Genomic DNA, 13128 nt, shown 5'->3' on the forward strand with positions numbered 1-13128 from the left:
ACCCCATCCAACAGAGTAACCCCTGACTTGCCTGAAGCTGAGGGGCCTGAGGAGTCCCAGACAAATGGCGTCTCAGCCTCCCATCCAGGTGGGAGTGAGGCCCTCTGACCCAGTAGAGCCCAAAGTTGTGGGGATGGGAAGTTCACACTTGGTGAGGCACTGGGGTGGTTGTGAAAGGGCCTCCTCCTCCCCAACCCTCTTGCTCCTGCACCTGGGTTTCCAGCTGGGATGGGAATGACACCATCCACTGGTCCCTGGCTCAGAGCATAAACACCTTGTCGGTCAGCACCCAGCCCTGTGCAATGTCACCAGTCAGCAATCCCCATCCCCAAGAGCCCCAGCCCTGCTCATAACTCGACTGCAGCTCATAGTGGTTAATCCAACTTTTACCACCTTACCCCTGGTAGCACGTGTCACTTTTTCATCAGCCCCATGAGTGAGCTGCTGCCAGTGTCTCTCCACTTGGCAGGTGAGGCTCCAGTGGCTCCATCTGTAACCTCAGGTGAGCTGAGCAGTTGGCCCAGCTAGGAGGTCAGGAGCCAGGACCAAAGCCCAGATTTGCATGCTCACAGCACCTTTGCTGGCAAACCCCTGACCTGCTGACCTGGTCCTGGGTGGCAAATGTGCAAGGATGGCAGAGCCTCGGCCAGGGTGAAAGACATCTGTGGGTCACATCAGCTTTCTATCCCACTAGCTCCCTTCTGAGAACCATCCAATTTCGGTTCCCACCAGAGGCCCAGGTATCCCTAGGACCTCTGTCCCAGAGACAACACAGTACCTACCTGAACTCCATGGGCTTCCGGGAAGCCCTCCTGCCTCTGTGCCCACGTGCTAGCAGGTGAGGCCAGGGACCCACTCCCCTCCCTGGTGTCAGCCCACTTGAATAGGGCCACCCAGTCCACGTGTATCAGGGGGAGGCTGGGGTGTCAGCTGCACCAGGCCAGCCAGGATTTGATCATCGAGAGGCTGGTGTGTGAAATTCCTTTGGGAGAAATCCCAGCCTCTGGCAGTCTCGACTCTCGGGGTCCTCTCCCCTAGGTAGACTGGGGCCAGGAGAGAGGACAACCCTGCCCGTACATCCGCCCTGGACCTCTGTCAGCAAGACAGCGCCCACCCCACCCCCAACACTGAAGGCACTGTCCTCGACAGGGACCAGGTGGAGAGTGGAGACAACCACTGCGGGCTTCACGGTTCACAGTGCTTTGGCAGGCTGGCTCTGACACTGAGAACAGATCTCTTTGCTCCTTCAACATTGGCTTGTGTTGGTCCTTTATAAAAACGTGGGGTGGAAGACAGCAGCACCCCAGGGGGGAAGTGGCAACAGCTTCTCTGGACCTGCAAGACTGCCCTTCTCCACCCCTCCGGTGTGCAGAGCTGGCCACTGGGAGATGCCCAGGGTCCTCCAGGAGAGAAGGGATGAGACCCAACCCTGCTCCCCCAAGTCCCAGAGACCAGGAGGGCAAGAAGCCCTTGATGTTAACCTACCCTGAGTGTGCAGGCAGCTGGTAGACCCGCTTGAGGGTGGCTAGGGCAGGCCACTGTGGGTGTCCACATGCAGTCCAGACGGTGTTCTTCCAGCCCGAGCCCCACTGGCAGGGGGCAGGGGAAGGCTCTAAAAGGCTGGTCAAACTGAGAATGCCATCTAAAACACTCAGCCTGTGGCACCTGGGCAGGTACGGGGCTACCCAAAGCCATCAAGGACTTATCGGACCCTAGCTCTCTCCTCTCTCGAGTCCTGGATGCAGGACTGAGCTCCCTCCTCCAGTTTGGGGTAGGGGTCATAGGGAAAACTGAAGAGATGCTTCAGTGCACATGCTCCGCCCGAATCAATGAACACGCGTCCTCCCACTTAGCCATCCTTCCCACCCCGCCCCGACCCCACGGAGGAGGGCAAGCAGGGTCACATGGATTACAGATGGGGATACTGAGTCCAGAAGGTCTAAACAGTACTCAGGGATGACACAGAGGTCGAGTGCAGGGTGACTCCTGCCCCACACTCTACCAGACAGTGATTAAGCAGTGAGAGGAGTGTGTGGGGTTACAGGCCAAAAGCCCCTTCTCCTTGAGGACCTGAATTCTCATATGATGATGACAGCAACATCTCAGTGGCCCCTCTCATGCCATGGCTTTGATATCCACCTGAAGCTAGCTCTTTGGACATCCTCACTGGTCTGCAGCCACCCCCTCTGGGCCCAGTTCTCTGGACAGGCCTGGGTGAGTGGGCTGGGGTCAGGCAGGCCAAGGCTGATTACTGCCCAGCACTCTCCTCCTACACCATCTTCCTCCAGGGCCCTGCCAGCCCTTAAGGCAGCACAGTCCAGCAGAATTTTCTACTATGGGAGGATATCTGCTCCTGTTGAATATGGTTGCCAGTAGCCGGACACTACCGTCCAAACACACATGGAGACTTTGAAATACGGCTAGTGCAACTGAGGAGCTGCGCTAATTCTATTTGAATCTAAGCAGCCACACTTATCTTAAGGCTCCGGAGCGCCAGCACGCCCTATTCGGCATATAACACAGACCACTGCTCTCACAGGGGAGTGGGTGGGGTATATGGAAAGCATTCCCAGGGCCTGAGGCTCCCGAATGTACTAGTAACATTGAATTCCCGACGCCACACTTCCCAGCTTCCCTGCCCCAGGCGCCCCAGCAGTCGCTGCCCCAGGAACCTGGCCTGTAGCATCCCTGGGGGATCCGTCGTCCTGACTTCTGGGGTCTCCCGAGTGCGGGCCACCTGGGTAGGAAGCACACAGGGCTGCGGAGACCTCTCAGCCACGCACACCCCGGCCGCAGTGCGTCCCCAGACCCTGCGAACAACAGCCCCCGGGCTCCTGCCTCCCCGACCCCCCGCCCACCCCCAGCACAGCACTGGGGGCCATCTGCACACAGTAACTCCGGCCGCGCACCCCGGCTCCCCCTCCCAGCCTAACTCACACCGCCCCGGCCCCGCGCAGAGCTCCTCCAGCTCCCACCCTGCCAGCACAGCGTCCCCCGGGTCCCCTGTCTCCGGGCCCCGCACAGCGCCCCGGGCTCGCGCTCCCAACCCGGCTCCCCGGGGCCCCGGTCTCCCCGCTCACCGCGCCCCCGGCTCCCCGGCCTCCCAACGCACAGCGCCCCCGGCGGCGGCCGCGCGGAGCCCGAGCGGGGCGGCGCACAGCGCGGGGCCGGGCCGGGCGGCTCCCGGCGCGACTTCCTGTTGTGCCCGCGCCCCGTCGCCGCCGCCGCCGCCGCCGCCCGGCGCCCCTCGCCCCGCTGCCCGCGGCCCGGCGCGGCCGCCGCCCATGGATTTCACCTAGCGCGGGCGGCCATGGCGGCGCAGTGCTGCTGCCGCAAGGCGCCCGGCGCCGAGGCCGCGCCCGCCCGCCCGCCGCCCGAGCCGCCGCCCGCCCTGGACGTGGCCTCGGCCTCCAGCGCGCAGCTCTTCCGCCTCCGCCACCTGCAGCTGGGCCTGGAGCTGCGGCCCGAGGCGCGCGAGCTGGCCGGCTGCCTGGTGCTCGAGCTGTGCGCGCTGCGGCCCGCGCCCCGCGCGCTCGTGCTCGACGCGCACCCGGCCCTGCGCCTGCACTCGGCCGCCTTCCGCCGCGCCCCCGCCGCCGCCGCCCCCGCCGCCGCCGCCGAGCCGCCCTGCGCCTTCGCCTTCTCCGCCCCCGGGCCGGGATCCGCGCTGCCGCCCCCGCTGCCCGCCTTCCCCGAGGCGCCGGGCGCGGAGCCCGCCTGCTGCCCGCTGGCCTTCAGGGTGGACCCGTTCACTGACTACGGCTCCTCGCTCACCGTCACGCTGCCGCCTGAACTGCAGGCGCACCAGCCCTTCCAGGTCATCCTGCGCTACACCTCGACCGACGCCCCCGCCGTGAGTCCGACCCGGGTGGGCGTCGGGGCGGTGAGCCGGTCGTGGTGTCGTTTCCAGGCGGCCTCTCCCTAAGTTGCCAGGGTAGGGGGCATTCATGTGGGCTCTGCGCCTGAGGCAGGCGACCTGAGCCTGGGGCACCTGCCGAGAGGGTGGAGCCAGCCTGGCCTCTCCCCGGCACTCCCCAACCTGTCCCTGGAGTCCTGTCCAGGTGCTTTCAGTGGTTCCCTTCTGGTGCCTGGGGAGCCCTTAGGAGCCTTGGACCCACTGCGAGCCTGGGGGCTGGCCACAGGACAGGGAACACTGTGCCACCACAGGAGGCCTCTCAGGTGTGCAGCAACCATCCCTGCCTGGGCATGAGGGTAGTGTCTGGTGAGCACAGGCTGAGCCACACACTTGCTGGAGCCTGGCACTGAGAGGCGGGCCAGGCAGTGCCAGGTGTGGAAGGGCCTCTGTGTGACCTGGACCTTCAGAGGACTGGTGGGCCCCAGGTCTGTTCCCTGGAGGTGGCATGAGGGACATACCTGACAGAGCCGGCAGCAGAGAGGGCTGGGCTGGCTCTAATGCTTGGGGCCCCCTGGGCAAGGACTGGCGGACGCCGTCACTGGGTGGCCCCTGGTTCCCAACACAGACACACATGTTGGCTCCGCAGGGCTTTGGGCAGGGGGCACCTGCTGCCCCAGGGGCTCAGCAGAAAGGCTGGGTGAGCCAGGCTGGGTGCTGTGGCCGCAGCACCTCTCCACCATGGATAGAGCAGGGCCTTTCCTTTCATTCCCACAGTGTGGGATTTGCTGGGTCCCCAAGGGGACAGCATACGTATGACACTACCTCCCCCCGCAACTCCTCCCCCCCCCACAACATACTCCAGCTCTGGGAGGCCCAGGAGGTCCCATCAGTCACTGTCCATGGCATGTAAATGGACAGGGTGATGGACAGGTGGCATAGAGGCCAGGAGCCATCAGGGTGACGTGTGGACGGGAAGAGCCTACGGGCTTCCTAGGATTCCCAGGAGCCCTCAGCAGGCCCTGCCACTTCATCTCCTTTGTGAGCTTCTGTGTGTTCTGGCCTGGCCACTGGCCTGCTGGGTTGGCCCCTGCTGCCTACTGGGGGTAGTCTGGGGCTCTGACAGCTGACATATACGTCTCCTGCCACACTAGTGAGAATAGAGGGACGTGGTCCTCCCTGACCTTGACCTGTGAACTTGGAGCCCACGCACGGTCTACCCAGGACAGGCAGAGTGGCCCGCAGAGGGGGGCTAGGGCCTGTAACAGGCCACCCTTGCTGGCCTGACCCTATCCCCAGCAGCCTGACCACGAGGGCCTGTCCCCAGTGTGAACCAAGGACCAGCTGCAGCGGGATCCACTGCAGGGAGTCTCCTTAATGCAGATTCCAGGGTCCCAGCCCTAGGAAGCTCTGTGGTGGGGCCCAAGAATCTGTATTTTTGAACAGACTCCCCAGACAGGCCTTCTGAACATCTGAGGCAGCCCCGGGGGGGGGGGCGCAGAAAAGAAGGACACCCCTGCAGGCTCCCTGTGGTGAGGGGCAGAGACGGCGGCCTAAAGGAAGTTTGGAAGGAGTCTCTGAGCACTGCCAGCAGTCCGGCTGAGTGTGCAGGACCGGGATAGGCAGCCCCTCTGGGCCTGGGATCTGCAGTTTGTGGAGGAGGGAGTGCCATCTGGGTCTGGGATCTGCAGGAGAGGCAGCCCCACCAGGTCTGGGGTCTCGGCAGCTGTGGTAGCTGTCAGCTGTGGAGTCCCTGACCTGCCACTTGTGGGGGACTGGGGTCCTTCCATAACGGCCCTAGGAGGACCTTTATGTGCTTGGTAACTGAAGTGGACAAGGAACGACCCAGTTTCCTTCAGTGATCATGTTTTGGCAGAGGGAAGGTGGGGAAAACAGAGTCGGGACCCCGAAAAACAGCTGCAATCAGGTTGGGGGAGCCCCTCCCAGGCTCTGTGCTGACCTTTCTGGAGATGCCAGAAAGCTTGGGCGGAGATGAAAAGTGGTGTGTGGAAGTGGCAGTGGGCCAGGTGGCAGGCGTGGTCCTAGGCAGAGCTGGTGGCCAGGGTGGGCAGGAGGGCACGGGGAGGGGCTCCCTAGTGGGGGTCGGGCCTGGCCTCAGGCTCTAGGGGAGGTTGGCCAAGAGGGCCACAGTGTCCGGCAGCCATGGAGGTGGTTGGCAGCACCAGCACCTGGGGACGCTGGCTGGCTGCAGTGAGGTCAGACAAGCACCCCCGCCATGGGCTCCGCTGCAACTTGGGAGTCCTCTGACCCCTCCTCCCAGCACCCTTCCTGGCTGAGGCCTGGGAGAACTGGGACTCGGGTGCTCTGACTATGTCTCGATTTCCCCTGGGAAGCGGATGAGGGGCACAGGCTGGGAGACGGCCTCCTGTCTGGAGGAAGACTGGCCTGCCTGCCCAGGGGCTGCTGTTGGCCCTGGATGAGCCCCAGTCGGCACAGCCCCTCTGGACCCTCACTCCCTTCCTCTCCAGCTGCTGCCCCCAGCAGCTCCGGGCCTGGAAGCCTGGACAGTGGGGTTGGGGCTGCTTCCTACGGCCTTGCCCTCTAGGGGAACTCTGCCCAGCTGTCAGGAATGAAGGCCAGGCTGGCAGGCGTATCCTGGCATCCCCACGTGCCACTCTCTGTGGGACAGGGTCCCAAGTCCCCCCGGTCCTCAGGTGCCCCCGCCTCACTGGGACGAGGAGGGCCGTCCGCCAGCAGCTGTGGTCTCCACAAGGCCTTGGCCCACTGTGTCGGGGAGGGTGTGACTGCCAGAGCCCGGGGCCGTGGGTGACGCCCACCCCCACCCGCTGCAGATCTGGTGGCTGGACCCGGAGCTGACCTACGGCAGCGCCAAGCCCTTCGTCTTCACCCAGGGCCACTCCGTCTGCAACCGCTCCTTCTTCCCTTGCTTCGACACGCCCGCCGTCAAGTGCACCTACTCAGCTGTCGTAAAGGTCGGTGCCCACCGGCAGCCCTCCTCCTCACTTCCTGCCACTGGGACCGCCGTCCTGGGAGCCCACCCTCGCTGATAGGGTTGGAGTCCGAGACCCAGGATGGGCCCCAGGACCCCAAGGAAAGGAGGCTCGGTCGGAGCTGCTGGGTCCCTGGCCTGAGCGTGGCAGCACCCCCGCCCCACTTCTACCCCCGGCTTGGGCAGGAGGTGTGCAGACCAGGAGCTCGGGGCTCCCCAAAGAGCGTGGGGGTCCCTGATGGGGATGAGGGGGTCCCTGACAGCATAACTGCCTGGCCCAGGTTGTAGGGCTTCCCGTCGGGGACGTGGGTGTGGGGCTTTCTGACTGGGGACGAGGGGTGGCCTGACAGGGCGCACAGGGTTCCCCATCACGGGCAGGGGTGCCCTGATGGGTGGGGCCTCCTCGAACACAGGCCCCGTCGGGGGTGCAAGTGCTGATGAGTGCCACCCAGAGCACCTATGTGGAGGAGGAGGGCGTCTACCGCTTCCACATGGAGCACCCTGTGCCTGCCTACCTCGTGGCCCTCGTGGCCGGGGACCTCCAGCCAGCAGACATCGGGCCCAGGTAGGGCTGCCTCTTGCTTCCCCCAGCTGCTCCCGCCACCTGGGGTCTAGGCCTCGGGGTGATCCTGCCGTGGACTGGGTGTCCGACCTGCGCAGCGGCTGCCGTGTTGCTGGCACGCTGTGGGGCCAGCTCTGCCCTGCCTTACTGCCACTGCCCAGGGCCATCCCTGCCAGGCTCCTCTCACTCCCCTGTACCCCCTGGCCTGGAGGCCAGGCTCCCGGCCTCACCAGCACCCTCCCCAACCTGGTCCTCCTGCAAGGCCATGCTGCAGCCTGACACACCCTCACTCTTGTGTGGGCTCTGTCAACTCAGAGACAGAAGGAGCCAGTAGTCCCTCGGCGTGTGGCCTGGCCCTGGCTGTGGGAAGGGGCTGCATGGTGGCAGTGAGTGAGGTGGGGCGGTGGGCGGCAAGCAGCGGGCCAGACTAGGTGCAGGTGTTATTTCAGCCCAGAAGCCCAGAGGGAAGGCCTGGTGGGGTAAGCAGGGCGGGGGCTAGTTGGCCCCGGCCCACCCTCTCCCCTGTGACAGGAGCCGTGTGTGGGCCGAGCCATGCCTCCTGCCCACGGCCACTAGCAAGCTGTCAGGCGCGGTGGAGCAGTGGCTGAGTGCCGCCGAGCGTCTGTACGGGCCATACATGTGGGGCAGGTACGTTCGGGGGCGCCTGGGAGCCCTGGCTGGCTGCAGGAGGGGTCCGAGGACTCCCAGGGAACAGCGGGCTCCACGATGGGGGCCTCGTCTGACGCCTGGCGGGGGAAGTGATGCTCGCTGCCCAGGCCCCAGCTGTCTTAACGGTCACCCGTGCTCCCCATCCCCGGGCAGGTATGACATCGTCTTCTTGCCCCCCTCCTTCCCCATCGTGGCCATGGAGAACCCCTGCCTCACCTTCATCATCTCCTCCATCCTGGAGAGTGACGAGTTCCTGGTCATTGACGTCATCCATGAGGTGGCCCACAGCTGGTTTGGCAACGCCGTCACCAACGCCACGTGGGAGGAGATGTGGCTGAGCGAAGGCCTGGCCACCTACGCCCAGCGCCGCATCACCACGGAGACCTATGGTACTGGGCTGGGGAGGGGTGGGGGTGGCGCCACCATGGCCTCGTGCCGGCTGGCGCCACCAGGGCTGTCCTGGGCACCACACAAGGGGCTGAGAGCCCAGCCTGGTCCCAGGGTGTGGCCCCGCTGCCCTGCGTGTCCAGCCACAAGGCTCAGGGCAGGGAGCAGCCACACCTGCCCCAGGCGCTCAGGCTGGCCTCCCGCCCCCCCCCACCTCCCTGCCCCCGTGCAGGTGCTGCCTTCACCTGTCTGGAGACAGCCTTCCGCCTGGATGCCCTGCACAGGCAGATGAAGCTTCTCGGAGAGGACAGCCCGGTCAGCAAGCTGCAGGTCAAGCTGGAGCCAGGTGCCTACTCCCACCAGGACCTGGCCTGGGCCTGCAGACGCCACCTGCAGGGCCTTCTTGCCCACCGCTTGCTTCCTCTGGCTGGGTGTCCCTGTCTTCCAGCATGGCATCCCTGCAAAGGCCAGGTCAGGCCCTCCCAGCCCCAGGAAGGCCTTCCCTAGGCTCCCTCAGCCCGCCACCACCTCTCACAGGCTCTGAGCACCCATCACTGTGGTGTGTGGACCCTCGGTCTCCCCCAAGGCCCCCCCCCCCGGGACAAGCAGGCCCAATCACTGCACCCCCAGGGCATCCGGACGTGAGGGAAGGTGGCCCTCAGCTCTTCCCCCTGCACAGCCCCTGACCCCTGGCCGCCATCCCTTGGGACACAGGAGGGTCAGGGCACCGCCCAGAGCCCAGGGTGTTCCCCTTGCAGGGGTGAACCCTAGCCACCTGATGAACCTGTTCACCTACGAGAAGGGCTACTGCTTCGTGTACTACCTGTCCCAGCTCTGCGGGGACCCCCAGCGCTTCGACGACTTCCTCCGAGTGAGCAGCCCCTCCCGGGACAGGCCCCGCCTCTCCTACCCCATCCACACCCGCCTCGCCCCCAGGGCTGTGCCCTTCTCCCCAGGGCGCGGTGGGGGCGGGGGCGGGGGCGGGGCTGTGGGTGGAGCTGGGACCTGCCCGCCTCTCTCAGGGGCAGTGCCTGGGTGCTACCTCCTGTCTTTCCCACCCTCCCACGCGTGGCCGCTTGGCGGGCCAGTGAGGCAGCAGTGGTGTCTCTGCACCCACCCTGGGCTTGCACACCCCTCTGTGCAGACCCCTCGGGGCGGGGCCTCTTCTAGCCGGCCATGCTGTGCAGGCCCCAGCTCTGAGGGGGCGGCGATATGTGCCCAGCTCCCAGGCCTGCTGAGCCCTGCCCCTGCCCATGCAGGCCTACGTGGAGAAGTACAAGTTCACCAGCGTGGTGGCCCAGGACCTGCTGGACTCCTTCCTGACCTTCTTCCCGGAGCTGAAGGAGCAGAGCGTGGACTGCCGGGCAGGTGAGGTCCACCGCCCGCCACATGTCCTCACGCAGCGAGCCCACGGCCTGCCAGGATGGGTGTGGGGCTCTCCCTCACACGATGCCACCTCTGCCTGGAGGAGAGCCCCTTGGGTTTACCCATCCTTCCTGCAGCCAACCCTCACTAGGCTGGACACCATAGGAGTAGAGAGGAGAGTGTGCTTCCCAGCCTGATGGGGCCCTGGGGGCTTCCCAGAGGAGGTGGCACTTAAGCCAGGCAGACTTGATTAGGCAGTCCCAGAAAGAGAGCCATGGAAAGTGTGTGCAAAGGGCCTGGGGCAGGATCTGCAGGGCAGAGGGAGGTTTGTCTCAGAGCTGGCTGAAGCCAGCTGGCCTGCTTGCATGACGCTCGTGAGGGTGTCTCTCGGGGTCTGAGGGCTTGGGGGCCAAAGAAGAAACAGAAGGGATCTGCTGTCTAGGGAGAGGCCAGGGTTTGCTAGAAGGCGGTGAGGTATGGCTGGGAGGTCTGGGCGTGGGGGCCCTGTGCTTCAAAAGGGGCGGTAGGCACGCTAAGGATTCTGGGGTTTAGCGGGTGGGTAGAACGTGTCCCCTCGGCAGCCACCTCTTGGGCTTTAGAGCAGGAACACCCCTTTACCAGTGCGTTGCCACCCACCCTGTCACCGTGCAGTGCCTCCCTCCGATCTCCCTGCTACGGGGTTAAAGTGCCTCATTGTCTTCCACTCAGGAGAGACCTGGAGGGGTGGAGGTCCCTCAGTCACCAACCCAAGCCTTCTGCCTCCCTGTGCCCCTTCACAAAAGCCACTCCAGTGGCCTGCAGGGCAGGGGCTGGAGCTGACCCCGGCCTCCCCAAACTTCCCCACTCTTGGGGCTGCCAGGCCCTGGGATGGTCACACCCAGGAACACCCTCAGGGTCAGGAGTCTCCTGGACAGGCCTGCTCAGGCAGCCACTCCCCAGCCCAGGAGGAGGCCCTAGGATCTCGTGTCCCCTGCAGGGCTGGAGTTCGAGCGCTGGCTTAATGCCACGGGCCCCCCGCTGGCTGAGCCGGACCTGTCTCAGGGGTCTAGCCTGACCCGGCCGGTGGAGGCCCTCTTCCAGCTGTGGACTGCGGAGCCCCTGGACCAGGCGGCTGCCTCTGCCAGCACCATCGACATCTCCAAGTGGAGGACCTTCCAGACTGCACTCTTCCTGGACCGGCTCCTGGATGGGTCCCCGCTGCCCCAGGGTGAGTCCCTCAGCTGCCCAGGTGGCTGGGGAGGGGTGCGCCTGCAGGGCCCTGACCTGCCTGCCGCCCCGCAGAGGTGGTGATGAGCCTGTCCAACTGCTACTCCTCCCTGCTGGACTCCATGAATGCCGAGATCCGCATCCGCTGGCTGCAGATCGTGGTCCGGAACGACTACTACCCCGACCTCCACAGGGTCCGGCGCTTCCTCGAGAGCCAGGTGCGACTGCCCGCACGGGCCTCCTCCCCCAGCCGCTGCGCCCCCCACGGCCCCCTGGTCTGACCGTTCAGGCTGGGCACCCCAGAGAATGGTGCGGGGAAGACGCGCAATCTAAGGTGGCAGTGGGGGGAAGAGACCAGACACCGCCAGACCCTGGGAGGCTGTGCCCGGAGGGGCCAAGCTGGGAGCAGAGACTGGGCCTGGACACTGGGGCATCTGAGCTCCTCAGAGGTCCCGGTGGTCCCACAGGGGCCCTGGCCTCCCCACTCCCCCACCTGTCCCCTGTCAGCACCCTCAGCCCAAGCTCCCTGGAGACGGGGCCTCTGTAGAAGGCCTGTGAGTGACGGGGTGAGGGCAGAGGGGTCCCGCTGTGGCCGTGTGGGGGCGGCCAATTCTCCTGAGTGCCCTGCACCCCGCCCCCTCCCCCAGCAGATGTCCCGCATGTACACCATCCCGCTGTATGAGGACCTGTGCACCGGCGCCCTCAAGTCCTTCGCCCTGGAGGTCTTCTACCAGACGCAGGGCCGGCTGCACCCTAACCTGCGCAGGACCATCCAGCAGATCCTGTCCCAGGGCCTGGGCCCCAGTGCCGAGCCCAGCGTGGAGCAGGGCAGTGCCGGAGCGGACTCAGAGGCGGATGCGGACACACCAGCCCTGCTGCTTGGGGACGAGGCCCCCAGCAGCGCCATCTCTCTCAGGGACGTCAATGTGTCTGCCTAGCCGTGACCTCCAGACACCACGATTGTGCCTTCTGTGGCCCGGGCCTGCCATGACTGCGCCGCGGCTCTGGCCGTGAGCTCTGCCCGGGCCCACGCGCCCCACTCGCGGGCTTTCCCAGGGACCTGCCCGGGGCCAGCCGAGGCCAGTGGACCCAGTCCCCCAGCTCTCTTGCACTGCAGGCCCCAGAATGGCCAGCACATGCCACGCCCTCCTGTCTCAACACTGACTGCCAGACGCTGCCCCGGGTTGACAGCCACCGCCACACTGTGCCTTAAGTCTGCTGGGAGGCCTGGCTGTGCTGTCCCCATAGCGAGCCTCGCCCCGCAGAGCCCTGCACCCCGCCCCGGGGGCTGGTGGTCTCCATTGGCCCTGGCAGAGGGACAAGGACATAGACATGCCCTCAGTGTGGGGGCAGGGGACACTAAGGAGAGGGTGGATGTCCCTGGGGAGGGGCCCCCCCAAAAGCCTTAGCTCCTCAGGGAACATGGGGTCCCAGGCCCCCGGGCGGGGTGGGACAGGACTGTCTGTCTTGTGGCTGCCTGCGGCCAGAGCAGCAGTAACACAGATGGGGGCAGGTGGTACTGGTGCTCTTAGGCCCACCCTGCTGGCAGAGGCCTGGGGACCCTGGTTAGAGCTGGGCCACCTGGGCCCCTGCAATGGGGTCACCATGATTGTCCCATTAAACCTCCACTCTGCAAACTACCTCCCAGCTTGTTGGTCCCAACTCTTCCTTCATGTGTGCCCAGCTGCCGCGAGGCGGGGTCTAGAGCTGGTCAGCCCTGTCCTCAGACACAGGCTCCCGGCCAGAGGCAGGGAGATGCTGGATAGGGCTGCGGGCCTTCCTAAGCACCCAGCCACTCCTGACCATTGGCTCTGCCCTCAGGCCCCAGATCCTGCCCTGCGGCCCCGGGGGTCTGAGCAGCAGCCACGGGCTTCCCCCACCCTCCCCGACCCCCTCGCCAGGCCTCTGCCATGCCCCTTTCCTGGACCTAGCACACCAATATAATGGAGGTCACTTGTCACCACCCTCGCTGTAAGCCTTTCTCAGTGGTGCTCCCCTGTCCCAAACTGGAGTAAAGGAAAAGGTGAGTGCGATCTTGGAAGATGGCGACTGAGGGGCTGCAGACGTCCACCAGCACAGGCACAGTAGTGGCTGCAGGTGCGGGGGGAGTTCAGG

At 65.4% G+C, this 13128-nt stretch overlaps 1 protein-coding gene across 2 annotated transcripts; it reads left to right on the plus strand.

Moving 5' to 3' along the window:
- Positions 1-3162: 3162 nt before the first annotated feature.
- On the plus strand, positions 3163-12653 carry RNPEPL1 (arginyl aminopeptidase like 1). Of its 2 annotated transcripts, XM_006209150.4 has the most exons (11): positions 3168-3853; positions 6667-6807; positions 7238-7389; positions 7918-8034; positions 8209-8444; positions 8675-8788; positions 9201-9313; positions 9702-9810; positions 10784-11014; positions 11089-11231; positions 11664-12653. In XM_006209150.4, exons 1-11 carry the CDS (start codon positions 3311-3313, stop codon positions 11949-11951), a joined length of 2187 nt encoding a protein of 728 aa, XP_006209212.2. In that variant the 5' UTR covers positions 3168-3310; the 3' UTR covers positions 11952-12653. The 2 variants fall into 2 exon arrangements, with proteins under 2 accessions (XP_031533658.2, XP_006209212.2); XM_031677798.2 differs by lacking the exon at positions 7918-8034 and having other exon boundaries at positions 3163-3853.
- The last annotated feature ends 475 nt before the right edge of the window (positions 12654-13128 follow it).

This window comes from Vicugna pacos, chromosome 5 (assembly GCF_048564905.1).
Source record: "Vicugna pacos chromosome 5, VicPac4, whole genome shotgun sequence".
In the NCBI taxonomy this organism is placed as follows: domain Eukaryota; kingdom Metazoa; phylum Chordata; class Mammalia; order Artiodactyla; family Camelidae; genus Vicugna; species Vicugna pacos.

Bases quoted from the DNA above. Each gene is read 5' to 3' on its own strand.
- RNPEPL1 (XM_006209150.4), top strand. From the start codon at position 3,311: ATGGCGGCGCAGTGCTGCTGCCGCAAGGCGCCCGGCGCCGAGGCCGCG. The intron at 3,854-6,666 runs GTGAGTCCGACC...CACCCGCTGCAG, and splicing joins CCTCGACCGACGCCCCCGCC to ATCTGGTGGCTGGACCCGGA. The intron at 9,314-9,701 runs GTGAGCAGCCCC...CTGCCCATGCAG, and splicing joins GCTTCGACGACTTCCTCCGA to GCCTACGTGGAGAAGTACAA.